General features: G+C 36.0%; 1 protein-coding gene across 33 annotated transcripts in view; it reads right to left on the bottom strand.

Annotated features, from left to right (window-relative positions):
- Window positions 1-20,330, bottom strand: part of ADGRL3 (adhesion G protein-coupled receptor L3) — an 813,483-nt gene that overhangs the window by 148,965 nt on the left and 644,188 nt on the right. For 24 of the 33 annotated variants that reach the window (XM_053901530.1, XM_053901517.1, XM_053901515.1 and 21 more), the window contains 2 exons: window positions 5,939-6,241; window positions 3,752-3,855 (listed from right to left, as the gene is read on the bottom strand). In XM_053901530.1, coding sequence (XP_053757505.1) covers window positions 3,752-3,855; window positions 5,939-6,241 — 407 coding nt within the window. The remainder of the gene's footprint in view (window positions 1-3,751; window positions 3,856-5,938; window positions 6,242-20,330) is intronic. The other 9 variants (XM_053901514.1, XM_053901520.1, XM_053901521.1 and 6 more) reach the window with 1 other exon arrangement.

Consider the following 20,330-nt stretch of genomic DNA (forward strand, 5'->3'; position numbering starts at 1 on the left):
AGGAGGAAGCTTACCTCACTTCACATGCAAAGAAATATGAAAGCCATTCAAAACTGTAATTTCAAAGAATTTTAAATTGACTGGAGGGAGGGTAAAGTGCAATCAGCTCTTTAAAGGTATGCAACACAGAAAATATAAACTCCTTTCGGAGAATCTGAGTCTAACCTAGAGATCAAGCTGAAGTGAGAAACTGTATTTTAGTAAGCAGTCATTATGGCGAGAAAATACGATATTTTGCTATATATGTGTGAAAAGGCCGAGCTCTGAACCAATCTGCTTGCTGTCAAGAAAAGCTCGAAAATATTTTAAAAAATTAATTTGAAGACTAATCTATTTTTCTATCCACTCATCTACTTATCTTTGAACCTGCCTTTCCTTCTATCCATCCATCCATCCATCCATCCATCCATCCATCCATCCATCCCCCCACCCATCTAACCCTTGACTCATCTATCTATCCACCTACCTACCAATTTTTCTCTCTCCCTCTCTCTCCCACCTCCCTCTCTGTTGCTGCTGGAGTAAAGGCCACGTTGTGCACAAATTTTTGCCTTGCTCTTTCTGTACATATTATGCTTTTATTAAACCTCATCATTATGAAAGTATTCTTGCTCATTTGTAACAAATTTCTTCATGAGATTCTGACTTCAAAGGCTTACATTTTCGCTAATAAAATATAAGCTACACTTTATCACCACACAAAATTTAATCTATAATTTCACCAGTATGGAAGTGGCCTGAATTCATTCATGGATCAGAAGCCATCAAAATTATTTGCCCGTTTTCTCCCTTCTGGCCTGACTGCAGGGGTGGGGGCAGAGGTGTGTGTGCATAACTCATTTCTTAGCAAACATGAAAATATAGTTTGCATTTTCAAACTAAAGTAAGCATCCTGATGCATGTACTTGTGTATACTTGCTGTCTACAGGGGTGCCGGACACACAGTGGGTGGATAGTGTTAGTGATAATGAAAAGAATAGTCCTCCCTGTGGTATAGATGCTGAGACTGTGATCCAGAAGTGTTCTTTCCTTGAAAGCCTTCAGGAATTCCCTGAGAAGTACTGTACAGTCATAAGGGAGGTGCCTCACAGGCTATGATGCATTCACTCAGGAGCTCACGAAGATGGGGACATTGAATACACTGTTTATACTGAATCACTCCCTCCTTTCTTTTCTCATCTGTGCTGTCATTGGGGGTCAAAAATGTTCCTTCATTTTAAAAGTTTGAAGTTCACAAGACTACAAAAGGGGGAAGAGAGAAGGAATGAACCATGAAAGATAACTCTTTCACTTTAATTTTTCAACATGACAAAAAAATCCACTAGAAAAAGGGGAAAAGGCCACTTCCTGGGTCAAGGCCACTTTCCATCCTCCTCCATCTTGCTCTCTGCCCTAGAGGGTGAACTCAGAAGGATGTTATTCAGAGCGCCCCTCTTCTCTGGCTTCCACTGGGCTTGTCCAATGGGGAGGGTGGGCAAGGGAATGGAAGGAGGAGGGAGAGTGAGGTCAGTGTATTTATTTCCCTTTGGTCTTCTTCTGAAAAGTTGCCTGGGGCTAGGCTGAGTCTCTTGTCTGTAGGCCATCTTTCTTCTCAAAGACATCCGCTTGCAATTTTTTGTCACTCCATTTATCCAGCAACAGTGGGCCTGGGGTTGGGAATAGCTCCACCTCTGTTACTAGCACTGGGTTCTTGCTCAATCCCTCGCAGTTCACCTTTGCTCCCCCAATACTGCTAGAAACAAACCCTTTTCCAATGTTCTATCTGTTGTTGGGACTCAGGTACTGAGGGACGAAATGAGCAGAAGTATGAATTCTGTGAAAGATGCTTTGGAGAGTTAGGGAGATAATACGGACAAATCGCTCAGTGAACACTGCACACAAATTCTCTCTTGGAGGTTTACAATGTTAATATTTAAAAGTGTTGGAGTTTTATGGTAAAGAAACCTGTTCAACTACCATTTATATTCAATGGATAGCATAAATATTTGGAGGTATGAGGGGCACACCAGGTAAAAGGGTGGACAAAAGTGAAGAGAGACTAGGGAAGTAAATGTGATGTAAAGGCAGGAATTCTGTGCAGTTTAACCAGTGTTGTGGCTATGCGTGATATCTTGATAAAAGTAGACCCAGCTAAAACCCCAGCTCCAACACTGACGTTGGGCTACTTATATAATCTGATTCAGACTACTCCAAATCCTCCTGTTATTTTTGAAGATTTTATAAACTTATGAAAACTGCAGTGAAGGTATTATTATAAATTCTCATTGCCTAAATTCTATAATCTTACTATAATTATAATCTTACACAATTTTACAGACTCTACAGGATTAAACAGAATTGCTCCAGAATAGTGGAACATATTTGTTATATTAAAAAAAAAAACAAAAAACACCCATCCATAAATCAAATGGGCAACAGCTGTCTGGTCTTTGCAAAGAATTATCTCTTTTGTCATAAGATTAGGAGGTCTGCAGAGGAAAGAAAAGAATTAAGCATCATTATCAGTTAAAGTCACCCAGTAATTCCTGCAATGAAATAGTCTAACCATATTCAGGAATTATCATGAAAACACTCAGCTTTCTAGGTGAATTATTACTGAATTAATATCAACCCCTGGGCTAAGTATGTAGGGAGTATTTTTTAAAAGTTGCTAATGTAAGGAGATATGCTACTGATCTCTTAATCTGATCACATCCAGCAAGAGTTATTTGCCCTGGGGTCTGAGCTACACTGTAATAAAATCAAAGGACATAAAAACTGTGGCAGGAACAGTGCTGAAATTGGAGAAGCATCATTATGAACAGCAACAAGTGTGGAGATGCATATGTAAGAGGGTAACTAGAGTCAATATAACCACTGTTCTCCATGATTTAGGGTAAATAGATAGTTATGGCTCATCTGCTAAATAATCTACTGGGTAGATATTTATGGATTATTATTCAGTATATTACTGAGGATCAGCCTGGTTAAAAACAAATAGAGAAAAGGGCAAATGGCACAGACAGGCTTTTAGAAAGGCCATCATTCGTAATATTTCTCAGGAAAAAATCTCTTTCAGAAATTCCTCAGCATAGCTAATGTGCCATAGAAGGACTCTTCATTTTAGGAGTGCATAAATCCACACAAATTGCTATAATAAGGATTCATCCCATAGCCCTTTTGGCATAAATGCACATCTGGTCTCTGTTTGTAATGAAATCAATTCAAAGCCCCACAGTGCATTAATAATAAAAATGTTCAACATATTGCAACCAAATAAGCCCTGAAAATTTGAGTCTGCAAGATTTTGTCACACGTACATATACTTTTAACACTGATAAATGATTAGGTTACAGAACATTTATCAAATAGCTTAAGATTCCAAAGGTAGACTTTTTTTGGTAATTGTTATTTTCACAGGAAAATCCATATGCATGTATGCTAGATGTTTTGCTTGCTTGATTTATAATACCTCTTGGACTTTTATACCTATAGTTCACAATACCATAAAAATTTTATTATTAATAAAATTATCATAAGCAATACTGCCTGGTTTAGAGGAAGTTCATGGATTTGCCCTTTAAGAACAACAAAATTCTAGATTAGCTCATCGCATATCAAAGGGTGTCATTAAATCTTAAATAAAAATATAATGGAAGAATATTTCCACATTAATTAAAAAAAGATCTTAACCAGTTTGTCTGCACCAGCTAGAGTCAACAGCAGAGGATCTAAGTTTGGGAAAACCTTCCTTGTCAGTCACGTGATTTACCTTTTGTGTTATTTGGTTGACCCAAGGAGAAGAACAGTTGCTAAGATCCGGTCCTTGGGGATCCCAGATTCCATCAGGAGCCAGGCATAGATATGTTGACACTCCTAGAACAATGAGAGAAAAAGGTCTGCTTTAAATACTCAAACCATGTTTCTTACAATGACTTTATATCCATGTTATGTTTAAATATGAACACAGGCAAAATGGAGATCATTAAGCTAAGCTAATGTTTATTGAAACACCACATCCAAAGCCTGGCAGACAATGGACACTGGAGAAATGCAACCAACCAAACAAAAACGTTCAATATTTTTAAAGCACTTGCTGGCAACTACACCAGTTACAGAGGACAATTTCATAAATGAGATAGATGCGGTGCCTGCCGCCATGGGGCTTATCGTGTGGGTTTTCACACAAGGCAAGGTAGCAGTTGAGTCTTAAAGGAATCAGTTTGCAGGTTTTTCAGGAAGACAAGGTAGGAAAGGGCACTCCAGGTGCAGAGAAGATATGTTGTCCTTGGGAAACCTCAAATGTTTTAAATTGAGGTCTAATGTACAGGAGAGTTATGTGTAACGGGCTTGGAAAGGCAGGCATAGTGAGATCATAAACTGCCTGGTCTGCCACCTGTGGGTGCTGGAAAATCAGTGAACATTAAGCAGAGGAGAGAAATGAGCTGATTAAGGTTTTAGTAAGATAACTGTGGCAGCAGCAGAAAGGATGAATTTGAGGGGGAGATGTGAAGGTTTGGGGGACACTATCGCAAAAATTCAAGTGACAGCATGTGTGGGTCTAAACAGCAAAGGAGACAAAGAAAAGGTTAAAAATAAGATTTCAGCATAGGCACATTCACCTGGGAGGGCTCTAGAAGGCTCCCTTTAAATCTCTCTCCCAATTTTCACAGAACAATGGTGACATATTTCTGTCGTGCTTTCAAACTGCTTTCAAATAAAGTACTTCACTAACCTTCACAACAAACATTTGATGGGGTGGTGGGGGGGGGGGGCTGTTATTATTTCTCTTTTTAGAAATGAAGGAAATGAGGCCCAGAACGAAGGGTACAGTGCTAAGAGGCAAGGTTTCAAACTGTTGGAATCACACTGAGTCCAGTAACACAAGTGAATTGCACCCTTTCCTAAAGGGAAAAAAGATTTCAGAATATTTTTAAACACTTTGCTGAAAAAAAAATTAAATGTGCACTTGTGTAAAAGTCAATATTCTTTTTGGTCTTTCTACCGGTTCATATACTATAGAATTCAGAATGCTATATCCCCACTGGAATAGTTCTAAGAGAAACCTGTTTGAAGCAACCAGATCAATAACACCCAAAGGCGTAGTCACTATTGTTAGTATAGTGACATCTATTGTATATTTGCTTTCTTTACATATTTTATGGAATAAGGCACATTTTATTTAGTGTATCAAGTATTAGCTTTATGAAGATCAATGTATGTGACAATAAGAAAACCAGGCATTTTCTGGCTTAACGATTGTAAATAATAATATGGTTACCATTGGGGGATGTTATGAATCGCGACAGTAAAAAAAAAAGGGGGGGGAAGTAGAGTAGAACTATTTAGCTCTTAACTGTCTCTCAGAGGAAACAATGAAGCTTGCTCTCTCTAGTGGATATTGAGTAGTGGGAGTCTGACTCCTGTCTATGTGAAGAGCCCTTGACTGTTAAAGGATGGCTATGATGACTTATGAAAAGGAGAGTCAAACTTCCTCTTCCGTTAAATTTTAGGTAGTTTCAATGATCATCTTCTAATGTAAAAGTCCTTGACCCCATTTTCTGCAATGAACAGTTGATGGTCGGTGCCAAGGACGAGAACTAACTCCCTTCCAATCCATTGATTCGCTCTGGGCTGCTGCACAGAAGGGCTGGCCTTCAGGAGTAGCCAGGACATGCACAGCCTAACTGCAACTCCACCCAGGGACCTCCCCCCGTGGGCGAAAATACTGACCTCACGTGTATCCCCACCAAATCCTCACCAGTGACTTCTTCGGAATGTATTTTCAAACTCTGAAAATACACTGCTTGAAATCGTCACTCAGCTGAGTTCAGAATTCAAGTGAACTAACAAAAATATGTAGTGACAAACAAACAAAAACACTAAAGAAACAATTGCGAGAAAAGCAAGCTAAAGCAACAGAATACCTTTCTTTAGCTTGGCTCTAGGACACACTTACCTATAGTTCCTGCAGGGCACGGCTGCTTTGCCATCTGTCCTTGACGGGTCTTAAACCACATGATTTCTCGGGCTTCCACGGCTTCACAGCTCTCTTCCAGGGCTGGGATTTGGGATGCTGCTGATGGCAGATGTGTGGTAATGTCGTCAAGCACCTCCACAGCTGGAGATGGGGTGCTGGTACTCCGGTTTCTTCTTCCTGACACTGATGGGGTAGTACTCCTGCCTGGGCTCCAAGTTGTGGTCCGCAGGGTGGTACTGGTGGTGGTACTTCCCATGCCAAGAGGTCCTGTGGTAGAGATTTCTGAAATAAAATTCAAAAGAAAAGACCTACATTGCTTGCTCATCGCCTCAAGGTGTCCTCATACTTCAGAAACCATTTTCATTTGAAAATTCCAAGAGCCCTCCACATGGGAAAAATAAGCCAGTGCCAAGGTATCAAAGTGGCACTTCAGGATGATGACGGTCAGCTGACCAGTGACAAATGAAGGCTTGTTCATGGTTCTACTCAGCTCGAATCGCAGAAAAAAAAGTTAACAGCATAATTCAACTCTTTAGTAAGCTTCTTAATGTTTCAAGCCTTTGTAACAATTAGAGGATTAATACTTAAAGCCCTCACCTTAGAATATTCAAACCTGGTACATAGAATGGGAGAAAGCTATCTAAACTAGACTTTTCACATTAAGTATAACATGAGTTTCTAAAGATGAAGCAATTAGGGGGAAAGGATCGTAAAAAAAGGGCCTCAAAAATTAAAGTGCTCTCAAGCTAAAAGAGAAAAGACAATTCTGAGTAGAGTCTCTTTAACTTGACGGTCTACCGATGCTCTTAGAACTGACCCATCTTAACAAAACTGTGTGAAGTATAAGTGGTTTCCAATCAGTCGTGCCATTAATTATTGTCTAACTAGATTTGTTAAAGTCTAGTATGTATTCCAAATTCCAAATAAAACTAGTAAGGCTCCTTGACCAGATGTTAATAGGTTATTAAGCCTATGAAGTACTCAAAGGAATGTTCTAACAATACTATGGAAATAATCACTGCAGAGAATCACCTTTCTGGGAAAATATATTCACATTTCCATCATAGGAATGCAAGAGTATGCCAGGCCTCCACGTACATACATTGCATTCCTCACTGTAAGGTTAGAAACTACGCTTAACCTCACTTACTTGCAATAAACCTAGGGACACCGGCTCTAACCAGATTCAAAGTAGCTCAGGGTTATGGAACTCAGGGAGTCCTGTGCTAAGCCTCCAGATGTTTGTCATTCATTGTCTGCCGTCTTTAACATGTCATCAACTTGACTCTGCTATCCCAGAAGAGAAGCCACATCCATCACAGTGTTTTTAGTACGTATAAAGCTTCCCCAAACAAGACAGAGATCGCGGTTGCAAGGGGGTATGGATTTCCTGAACATTTAATCACTGAATTGTAGCATTTTCTGACGTGATGCTATTTTTCTAGCTGTCTTGCCTATTCTGTTCCTCTTTGTAGCTTTCTTTCTTTCTCTTGTGTTTTCTATGTGAATGTAATGTTCATAAATTCATTGACTCAAAATTCATAAAGGAAGAGAGGGTATCTTTTTTCCTCTTCTTCCATTTATACCATATTCCCCAAACTGCCAAGTCTTGTTGATTCTGTCTCATTTTTTTACTTTTCTCTCTCCCCAATCACCACTATCTGCATTCACCCCACCATCATCAGTGGATGAATACAATAGCCTTTTAACCTTTTTGCCAGTGAAAGCAATACTAGAACAGAATGGCAATACTGGTATTTCCGTATCTATTTTTGCAAAAGCAAAATTCAGAACTCATAAAATAAAATTGACACAATTTAACACAATTCAAATATAAAATTTAGCAACATAACTAAAGTTGAATTCTTAAAATTATAAATAGTAGAAACATGAGTCTAATGTATGTTGTTTGCATTTAAATTTATTGAAATATCTCAAAAAGAAAAATAAAACTAAGAAATATTAATAACTTGAAATTAAATATTATTTAACATTATATTATTAAAATAAATTAATATTAAAATTAAATAATATTGTTCTTAATAATATTAAGTATTAGTCTTAAAAATAACATGTCAGTGGTGTCATGGCTGGGATACAAGAACCTTTTTGTGCAAATTTTTCTGGCTGATGGAAAAATTCTCCTTAACTTTATATTACTTGATAAAATAGTAAGGCAATAGTTAAAAGTTAACGCCAAGTATTTTTTCTGGCTCCTTCAACTTAAAAAATGCCATGTCTCATTTGTAGTTTCTTGAGAATTACATAGATACTCCAGAATGCTTTCTAAATGAGTGAATTTCTTTTCATTTAGATATTTTAATTAGCATACAATGCTCTATGAGGGAGGAGATTCGTTTTGCAAACATTTTTGCCCTGATAAAACTGCACAATACCCCATGTAGCGAAAACATGGACCAGCCTATTGTCTCAATCACACAAATCATAGGAAAGGAATGATGACACATTATCACAAGATGCTTGTCTACTGTGACTCTGGACTTGCCAATTTTGAATAGATTTGTCTTTTAGCATAGATTTAATATATATATCCTATTTAAATGATTGGGATTTCAGATTTTTAAAGACTACAGTATCACACCAAAAGGTACTTAACAATAGCACAGCATAATGGAAATCAATGTTCATTATTTTTCTCTAAAATTATCCCATTGAAATAATTTTCTACCTTTTGCCAGAGGCATCTTGTAGGGTATAAATTGAAATGTGTTACTCCCCAGATTAAAATCCCTTAAATCATTTCTGTCTGCCCTCTGAACACAGATTGGACTCCTTTTCTTCGTGCCTTAAGCCCTTCATGAGTTTATTCCTCTAGCTCATTTGTAATGCTTCTTCATCTTTCAGCTCTACTATTAACCCATACAAAATTACCAGTAATTCCCCAACTGCACCCTGTTCTTTCTGCCTCAGGGCTTTTGCACATGCTGCAGTGTTCCTGCTCCCATTTCCACCTGGCTAATTTCTGTTTAGCCTTTGGGGATTGCTTGGATGCCATCTCCACCAAAGGACCTTTTCAAAGAACCAAGATGAGGTTATATACTAATATGTTTTATACACGATTACTTCCTCAGCTTTTAGCTTTTTGTCTGACTTACAATAAATTAGGTCTTAGTCAAAATAGATGACTATCAGGGATAGGTGAAAGAGGCAGGGGAGAGTCCAGTTCTGAAATGTCACACAAAAAAGGAAAAAAAGATAAATAGAGGGAAATAACAAATGGGGTCATTAAGAGTCCTTATAGTTGATAGGCTAAAAAAGTTATTTTATAAATGCATTTTAATGCTATCATTAAGAAAATTACCAGATAACTCAAATGAAAAGGAGCAAGAACTCTTCTTCCCCAAATTGACTCTATCTTACAACATTCATATTTAAATTGAATACACTCTTGTGAAGCAATGATACCGATAAAAGAGATTTTTTAAAAGTTTGATTTGTTATGCAGTACATCACAAGGACTCAGTTTAATACAGACATACTAATGTTCAGGATCGATATAGAACTTATTTCCTTGGAACTGTGCTGCAGAGAGATGTATACAAGCAGGGCCATTTCATATCATTGGACTTTCAGCAGAATAAAAGTCAGATTTAAAAGCTGTTCCTGATTCCCCAACCCTTCTATTCCATTTACTGCCATGTAAGACTCTCAAGAGTTTTGTTCAGTGCCATCCTTCGGCAGAATAAGTACTAGTGATATACATGTCATCACCAGTGCCCAAGAAAGAACCTGTCTTATTGTAGATACTGTAAAAAAAGATGTAGAATCACTGAAGAGTCATAGCAGCACACTTTGGCCAAGTTCCAGCCCATACCGTAAGCCACAGGAGTTTGTATTCTTCTATCTTCCAGTAAGGAAGAAATGATATGACACTTTTTCACTAGATTCTGTTATCGAGTCTTACCTGATAATGTAGCTACTTTAATAAAACTATGTTATTAAGTGCCTCGTGTGGTTGTGTATCAGGGAAAGTTTAAAAGAATATAAAAGAAAATAAGTGCAAGTGACTATCTGCATATAACACTTTATCAAGCTTGGGTAATTTTCGTTACTATTTTGTCATTGCTATTGTGTTTATTGTACTTATGTAGCTTAGCATTTTCATAAAAGTAACTAAACTCCACATTAATAATTTCCCTCATACTTAACCTATTTCCAGAGGAAAATTTCAATTCTCCTGTTTACTGAAATAGATTGCCCATGGTCTATTTCATTCTTACATTTTGGTTTATTTTGTTTAATTTATGTCTCCTTCAATTTCCTTGAAAGGAATAAATATTATTTTGAATATTACTACAGGTTATAGTTTGTGGAGTACACTCATGGAAAACAGTGAAAATCACCAATATTTGTACGGTGCTTTACATTTTTCAATGTCCTTCTTTATCTCTATTATCTGACTGAATTCATTGCAGAATAATTATAACTATGAATTCCTTATATTATAAATGAGAAAACATAGGCTCAAATGGTAAGTGAATCATAATTAAACATATAGAAAGTAAATCAGTTTCCTCTAATTCCTCCATGTTTTTATAATAAGCTATCAAAATGACATTCTGAATTGTTTCATGCATTCCACAACCATGAGTCTATCATATGCTTTAAGAAGGGACTTAAGTAAATACAATGATTCTAAAAAAGACATTACTACTCTTGATCACAAACCATATTTATTATTTTTGGGATGGACATTGTTAATTTTTCCCCCCAAAGTCGTACATTGAAGCCCTAACTCACCTATAACTACATTTGGAGACAGAGCCTTTAAAAAAGATAATTAAGGTTCAATGAGGTCATAAGTGTGTGGCCCTAATCCAATAGCATTGTTGTCCTTAAATGTGGAGGAAGAGATACTAGGGAGACATGCTCACAGAATGCTCATTTTGATAGCTTATTATAAAAACATGGAGGAATTAGAGGAAACTGATTTACTTTCTATAAAGGCCATGTGAGAAGGTAGCCATCTCCAAGTGAAGGAGTAAGACCTCAGGAGAAACCAACTTACCAGCACCTTGATCCTGGACTTTCAGTTGCCAGAACAGTGAGGAAATGAATGTCTGTTGTTTAAGTCACCTAGTCTGTGATATTTTGTTATGGCAGCCCTAGCAGAGTAATACAGGCATCTTCTAAAAAACTATAAAATTTAAAACAGAAGATTAAATTTCACAGTAGAAGAAATGTTTACCTTCTGCTCATAAAGTGCATGAACTTTCTTTCTGATTCGCCTTTATTTTTTCCTTTCTTGTCTAAGATATGTATCCCCCTTCATGGTTTTCCCTTTTCTAATCTGTGTTAACTTCATTCCAACATATAACATTTGGCTAACTACAGAAACATTTCCTTCTCCCCACCCTCCAAGTATTTATTTAAATCCAAGGTCAGTTATTGAAGAAATCTTCCCAAGGGTTTGATATAGGAAATAAGAAAACTAAAACTATAACAATACTCCAAGTGGCTTTTGGTTATTTGTGTAGTGCTCTGGGTAGAAAGAAATTCTGCCTGGTCTCCATGGATATCAGTTGGTGGCAGCTGATTTGATTATACCTAGTTTTTAAAGAGAAACATCAGTTTTATCTGTCATGAAATTATCCAATTCTCTTCAGAATCCATTCATTATATTTGGCTCAATGGCCTCTTAAGATAGTGAAATTCCACAAATGTGAAGGAATATTTATTTTTGTAATTTAATCTATTTACATTTTCTGATTTTTTCATAGCCTATCATTCTTATTGCAAATAGAGGAAAATATCTGTTCTAATTAAACATGAATTTGTAATAGACTTATTATGTAAAATAATAAGCTAAAATATGGGATTTAGGGGCAACCTATTAAAATTATCTGCTACATATTGAGTCCTACTATGCCAGGAACTATGTGGTATGCTTTATATGTGTTCTGATTTAGTGCTCCTAACAATCCTTGGGTAGATATATTTACCTTCATTTCAGAGATGAAAGAAGTCAAATTAAGTAACTCTCCCAAGCTTATAGACTGTCCAGTGACAGAACCAGGAGTCAGTCCATCAAAGTCCAAACCAAGTCCATCAAAATCCTTCCCTTTTCATTAGGACGGTGGTGGTGTTAACCACGCAGACAAAATTTAATAACAGAAACACATATGTAAAAATTCTTAATGAATGTGGAAATTAATTTGTCCCAAACACCACTAACATGTACTTTTATGGGTATTACTATGGTTCAGACCTCTTGGGCACTTAATGAACTCTTATTATCAGATCAGGCACTATTCTGAGCACTTTACAGGAATTGGCCCATTTAATTCTGACAACAAATCTGTGAGGAGGTACAATTAATTGCCTTCATTGTACAGATGGTGAAACTGAAGCACCAACAGATTCAGTAATTTCTCAAAGGTTAAAAGTTCATAAGTAGAAGAATAGAAAAACAACTGAGGCATGGTTAGAGAGACCTCACTCTTAACCATACTAACCTGGAGGGAACATTGAGAGCCTAAACTTGATCCACAAGAAAGCAGCCTGCCCTCTGCTGTTAAGAATAGAGGAAGTAATCATCTTTGAGCTAATTTCTGTTTATCATTTCTAATTCTCCTAAAGATTCAGGACTGGCTGAGAAAAAAACTGTAGAATCCACAAAATTTAATACATTACTCAGCATTCAAGTAGATAATAAACAAGCAGCAAATAATAATGTGAAATAATAGTTGGCTTTCTTTGAGCATATATTATACACCAGGCAGTGTGCTAACACTTTACATGCGAAATGGAAGTACAGAGAGGTTTTGTGAATTTCCTAGCTTCACATAGTCCATAAGTGATAAAGCCAGCATTTAAATACAAATAGTTTCACTCCCAAACCTTTGTGTATCTATGTTATCTGACAAAAGGTTTAAAGTCCTTTTTTTTTTTTTTAAGTATTATATATGGTATACATTATGTGCCTATAAGGGAGTTCAGTTCTAGGAATTACAAGATAAATTCATTCCATCCATATTTATTAATCAACTATCATGTGACAGGAGTTGTATTGGGAATACAATGTTGAATACAGTTATCATGTTCCTTGCTCTCATGATGCCCCCTCTAAGAGGCTTTTACAGAAAACGCTACTGAAAATGATAGGAAATAGAAAGAAGAGAAATACACCAACTATATTTTTCATTTGGTATACATTTAATAGTGTTTGTCTCATATTACACATTGTGCTGGGCACCAAAGATCCAGAGGCAAAGCAAAGAGTACCACCCTCAAGAAGATTTTAATATACTGCATTTTGTTGAATATACAACATCATCAATTATTCTTTGTACCACTTATAAAAAAAATCTCTAATTAAACTCTGACATGTCTTCAATTGTTAGGTGCACTCTAGCTTATGAAATATTAAAAGGTGAAATCATGAGAATCTTAAAGTTGGTAAAACACTATAATAACAGAAATGTCTTCTTTTAACACACTTAGATAAATACTCAATCATTTAAGAGAGATGTGACTTTGAACAAATTATAATACTCTCTGTGCCTTAGTTTTTTTTTCACTTAGATGGAGGTAATATATATACTTATTTGAGAAAAAAATATACTTATTTGAGAAAAAAATGGCAGTATGGATTTAAAGTACATAGCAAACTAAATGACAGTGAATAATACATTAATAAATATTTACTATCAGTAATAATATTTTTACTTATTCCTTGCTTCAACCAAAAATTACTGATTGCTTACTATGTGCCAAGTGCTATTCTAAATGCTGGGGACATAGAAGTGAACAATAAAAACAAAAAAAGTAAAAATCTCTGTCCTCATGAAGCTTACATCTTAGTAGGAGAGATAAACAGGATAAAAAATTCAAATATACAGTATATTAAAAAGTACTAACGATAAAAATAACAGACAAAGCAGGGGAAAATAATAGAAAGTGCTGGGAGAGGGCAATTACAAGTTTTAATTGGGTGTCAGGCATGGACTTGTTGTTAAGGTGACAAGTGGCGGACTGAGAATCAGGAATAACAGGGGGCCTTCCAGTTAGAGGAGTCAGCCTCTCTAAAGGCCTACGCACAGTGAGGTGGCCAGTGTGGCTGGAGGAATGTGTGTGAGGGAAAACAACTATGAAATGAGACCAGAAAGGTGGTGGGGACTGTAGCACATAGGAATTTATAGGTATGGTGAGGACTTTGGTATTTATCTGGTGTGGAAATTCACTGGAAGGTTCCGAGCAGAGCAGTGACATGATCCGACTTAGGTTTGCTTACACTGCCGTGGTTAAGAGTAACTGAATGGGCGAAGAGCAGGAGTAGGAAGAACAAGTGTTTGTGTGGCCATACATCTGAGGTGCTGGTGACGATGATAACGACCAGCATGCTGTGGGGATCCACATACACCCACGAGAGCACGGGGTCTGATAGAGGAGGTGATGGCTTTTGGGTCTGGATACGATGATCCTCATTGACACATAGTAGGCCTTCAATAATTGTTGACTGAATTGAACTGATTTAACAAAAGGAGAGTTAGTCCTTCTCATGTGAATTCTTCTCTAGCTCCATTCAATTATTATCATTTATTTAAACTTAAAACAACCACATAAACATATTGATCTCATACTGTATAAAAATATTCCTGAGGGCTCCTGAGTTATAATCAACAGAGGCATCTCAGTGTGCTCTTTACTGTAAACCTTCTAGAAGTTTTAATTTATGAGAATATTAAGTAAACCCTGGTGGTGACAAAACCATGCAAACTGGGGAAATCAGTTCAAGTGGGTTTGAGTTTGCTGATTTCTCCACGACCAGTAAAACATTCAAGAAGGGGAAGTAGTTGAATTGCTGTTAGGATTTAGAATAATTCCTTACTTCTAGCCTCAATATTATGTTTTATTCCCCCAGATTTGACATCATTATTATCCAGTTACTGGAGTTATTGCCTGAGATTTGCAGTGACATATGTTTTATTATTAACTTGTGAATTGTAGTTTACCTACAAAGATAAAGTGATACTGAAATAGAAGGGTTATGCATGATTTATTTATAAGCATAAAGTTAAAATAAATTCAAGAAAAACAAAATTATCCTCTGTATTTGGAAATGAAATATTCAAGTGAACAGGGAAGAAGCGTTCATCATTTACGCTTCAAGTTTTTTTTTTAAGGAATGCAATTTTAGTAATTTTGATCTATTGCAGATGTTTGAAAAATATATACATCCTTGTCCTTGTTACCTTTGCACAAGTTTCTAAGAAACTGATAAAACGTAAGCCTCTACTATGGGATAGCTACTGTTCTTGGTTATTTGTTTTTGTTTATGTTTACGGTCTGGAAAAATAAAGGATATTACATTGCTATTTAAGTATCTTGAAATATTTCTTAACCCACCCCCCCTCCAAAAAACTCTAGCATTGATTTTTCATCTAACCTGAGAGTGCCATGAATAGGAGTTCCAACTAGCTGCTAGAATGGGCATATGAGTTTGCATAAAACATAGTCCCTCTCTTCAAGGAGTTTACAGGTTGGGCAATCTAATTTTATCATCAGTTGTAGAAAATCAAAGGGTGGCTCTTCACCATGCCCATCATTTCTCTCACACTGGTGAGTCCAGGAAACAGTCCATTTTTTCACATAATTTAAATAATAAAAAGGAAGGCCGCTGTGTAATTGGCATATAAATGATTAATTTCAAATGCAACCACAACCATATTGGATAGCCTTCTAAATGACTTACTAATCAACATATAGATTAAAGACTTGATATATGAATTAAGTCTATCTGCCAAAATCGCAATTAAACTCTACAATTCTTCCTGAGTACAGGGAAATTTGACATTCTATTTTGTTTCCATACAAATATACTACCTGGGATACATTGAGTACTCACTCATGCATGTTAGGTGAGTGGGAATAAATATCTATGCTTTATTTTGAAAAGAATTTTCTGAAGATCTATGTATATATACTACTATATCTGAATTACATTGACATTTTGATAAAGTTGGATTAAATAATTTGATCAGCTACTCCAGATTACATTTTGTAAGATTTGATATACAACAGTTTCAAATTTTTACATACACAATATTCAAAAGCCAAACTACAACTGTCAGAAACTATATAGACTCAAGAAACTTAAATATTTAAATAGATGCTATTAATTTATAATTAGTTCTCTTGAAAATAAATGTCTTTAAAAAAAAGGCAATATACTCAAAATGGAGTCCATTGTGCTAAGTCCCAAGTCAGCAAACCAAGACTTAAAACTTAACCTAATTGCAGTTTCAGCAGCTCCTAGGAATGTAACCTTTAGCCAGTTAGTCTGGAAATACCTGGTCAGCGTTAATGACTAACCTGCCCTGATAGACTCTTTCTGTTCCCCATAGGAAGGTCACCTTGCTTAAAATATTCCACTTTTCGCCAGAAATTTCCTTTTCCTGTTCCCTTCTGTCTACAAAAACCTTCTACTTTGTATAGCCCCTTCCTAGATGGTGTGCTGCCCAACTCATGAAATCATTGAATAAAACCAATTAGATCTTTTACCTCAGTTAAATTTTGCTTTGTAACAAAGGAAAGGGTAAAAATAGCCCTGTTGAACTGAGAATTAGGCCACTGAATGATTAGGCCAAGGTATTTTCTGTTATAGACTGAGGAACAGAATTCAGGGCATCTAAAGCAAATGTTTCAACTAGTCCTCACGTTGAGAATTTAGCAGCTTCTCCTCACTCATTTATGCACCAAACTATTTTTCTTTCAACCATCATGCCAACCATGCCTACCCATCACCTTCCAAATTAATAGGGTAATAAAACCTCCCGATTTTGCTTTCTCCTGGTTATTATTGTTATTTAAGAGGATGGAGTCGTGCACTCCATAGGTAGTGATAAGTAGGTCAGAGAAGCAAATTGCTTAGGGGGAATCTGCCCACAGGATGATGATTCTCAGGTTTTTCTATTAAAACAGAGAAAGAAAATATACATGTATCTGCACAAATACATGCACATCACACATATATTCCAAACTGCTAGGGAAAAAAAGTAAATAAAATGGATATTTTTCTTCTTGAAAAGAATTATGTTCATTTTCAGAGATCTATGAAGAAACCTCAAAAACTTCATAAAACAGTGCATTTACTGTATTAATAATACAGTAAAAGGCAGTGGTATCCTGGAAAAAGCATTGATTTTAGGTTCAAATATTAGATCATCATCACTAGTTATTTGGCTTTGGGCAAATTAATCCTCCAGAAAGTCAAAATTTCCTTATCTTTAACAATGTGGATCTCTATGTTTACTTTGATAATACTGACACAGGATAGACCTTCAGTAATAATATAACATTATTATAATCAAATTCAGGTTATCCCAAGATGCCATCAACTTTCTTTCAGGAGAATTATCAACAGCCATCTAACTTATGAAGGTGAAATACTTTTTGCGAGTCTATTAACAGAGAAGATAGGCCAGCCTGAAATAAAATCATAAAGCTTATCTTTTTCACCTCAGTCTCTGAATGACATTTAAAACCCCCGTAGTAATTTACCACCCACTTTATCCAACCCAGCTTTAGAAAAGACAACTGAGATTGTTAGTTGTGCTCCAATGGGAAATTATTTTTTAAGACAAAAAATAATATAAATAAAGAAAAAATTACTTCAAAATCATGTGCCTGCTCTGTGGTATTTCAAATTTTAAGATGATCAGATTTGGGAGCATAAAAGATATTTCAAAACATTAAAAAAATTAGTATTTAGCTTTGAAAGTAAAATGGGGGGCTTGAAAGAAAAGAACCATTTTAAGTCAATATTGAAATATATAATATGAACAAAATCACGCTATTTTGGATTCAAAATTGTAGACAGTCCATATAATTTAGGAGTCCACAAGTGATAAAATTCTTCCTGGAGCCTGATCTCTTGGAAATACAACCTGATCTTAATGTAGAAGAGTGTCAAAATTTGTGTAACACTCTCTGCAGGCCAAGTAGCCCAAAGGCCCCATGAAGACAGACTGTTGCTGTTTTGCTTGACCACCATCATCAGCGACTTGACACAGAGGAGAGGCTCAATTAGTATTTGTCCAATAAATGTACTTTATCATCAACTGCCTTGATTCACTGCAAAATATTCATAACAGGACTTGCAAATTTGATCACTGATGTGCTGAGAACATTGCTTTACTTATTCTTCATCACTGTTCCCATTCTTTAAAAAGCCTGTTCTATTATAATAGTCTTAAAAATGAAACTTTTTATTTTGAAATAAGTATAGACTCATAGGAAGTAGCAAAAATAGTAAGAACAACCCCTTCCTTCAGCTTCCCTCAATGACACGATTTTATATAGCTACAGTATAATCTCAAAGCCAGGAAATGGCATTGGTACATGGCTGTACCGGTCTGACTACAGACAGGCTTTATATAGAGGGTTTTACCTGCATTCATTTATGTGTGCATGCTTATGTTCTATGAGATTTTATCTCAGGTATAGATTTGTATAACCACTGTCACATTCAAGAAGCAGAACTGTTCCATCACACAAAAGAGTTGCCTTGTGCCACCTCCTTGTATTCAAATCCGCCCCCACCCTCCCCATAGCTATCTCCTGGCAACCACTTATCTATTCTCCATCTCTATAGTTTCATTCTTTCAAGAATGTTACATAAATAGAATTATAAGCATGACACCTTTTGAGATTGACTTTTTCCACTAAGGATAATGTTCTTGAGGGCCACCCAGGTAGTTGAGGCTATCAGTAGTGAAGTCATCTCCCGACATCATCAAATGAATACCTATAATCTATCTTTCACCTTGTACCTGGAGTGATCTTTGAAAAATGCAAATCTGATGCTGTTGCTCTTTAAAAGCTCCCAACTGATCGTACTATAAAGTCAAAATCTTTAAACATGACCTAAAAAGCCCACTAATCCTCAGCTTGCCTACCTCTCCAGTCACCACTTAAGCCTCCCTGCCTTTGCTCTCTCTCTCTTCTAACCATCCTGGATTTATTTCCTGTGTCCCCAGAAAGGCCCCTTCTCATCTTCAATGATGCAAATGTCTTTCTGGAACACTCTATGCTCAGTTTTAGGTATTCTTCCATCCTGTGTCCCACTCCCTTTACTTGGTTAAATCACTAATCCTTTTGATATCTGATTTAAAGTAATTGTAAGCAGAAATGGGAAAAAATTAATGAAGTTGTTATTTTAGACTACTCATACTTGTATTCAACAAATGTTTATTATTTTTAGGATACAAATTCACAACAAGAATTTAAGATTGCATTCTTTCTGAGAGTGATCATTTATTACACCACTAGCCACATAGAACCACATGAAGAGACATCTGCCTATAGGTACTAGCTCCTGTACATTCTAGCTATGACACTTTGGGCAAATCTCTAAACCAAGATGAGCATTAGTTCTCTTTGAAAAATTTGGCAAAGTAGACTTATGAATGATAATGCAATATTCTACATCCAGTATAGTTCCTGGCACATAATAGGTGCTTAACAAATGTTTTGTGTACTTGCAAATATCCATTGAAGATAAGCAAATGGTGCGAACATAAAAGGAAATCATATGAAGGAAACAAAAAAATCTATTTGTATAATTTCCACATCCCCTAAAATTATGCATTATAAACACAAATGATATAAACTAGAAATTCTGAATTCTCCTATGAAAGTGAAAAGCACACTTGGTACCTATGATAATACTTTATTGGTCATCACATATATATTAAATATCCCAGAATATGTCTTATAGCATATTTAGTACATCAAATGGTATCTGAAAAGAACAATACTTAGTTACACATCTTAAGAGGACACAAATGGATAAAAGATTCGATGTAATCATAAAATTCTTATTAATATTTGCACCTCACTGCTTAACAATGAATCTCTATAATACTACAACCTTTGTAGTATTACATTCCCATCACTAGCATTAATTTCCAACAATGTAGAAATTAATATGGCTTAAAGACAAAAGGAAACATAGCTGCATACAAAGAATAAAGATGCAGCACACATTTAAAGTAAAAGTAAACAGGTACAGTTCCCCAGCAAGTGCCCAGTAAACAAAATTCATTACAACATATTTATTATAACAAGCTAAATTTAATTTATGGAAAGAGGGATTCAATACCTATTTTTGTGTTATGTAACTCACAATACTTTCAGTTATTCGTCATTCAAGTTATCCTATTTACGATTACACATATTTTTTTTTATTTTTACTTTTTTTACAGTTATGTATTTTAAACACAGAACGATCTTCATGACTCACTAGCAGTAATGGACCCAAGACGGCCTTTCTGCTCCCCAAAACCCCCAACACCAACCACCAAATGATGTGAAGATTCTTAATACAGAGAACGAAAATGAAACCAAC

Source organism: Panthera pardus, unplaced genomic scaffold (genome assembly GCF_024362965.1).
Source record: "Panthera pardus isolate Hobbes unplaced genomic scaffold, ASM2436296v1 HiC_scaffold_13, whole genome shotgun sequence".
NCBI classification, from domain to species: Eukaryota; Metazoa; Chordata; class Mammalia; order Carnivora; family Felidae; genus Panthera; species Panthera pardus.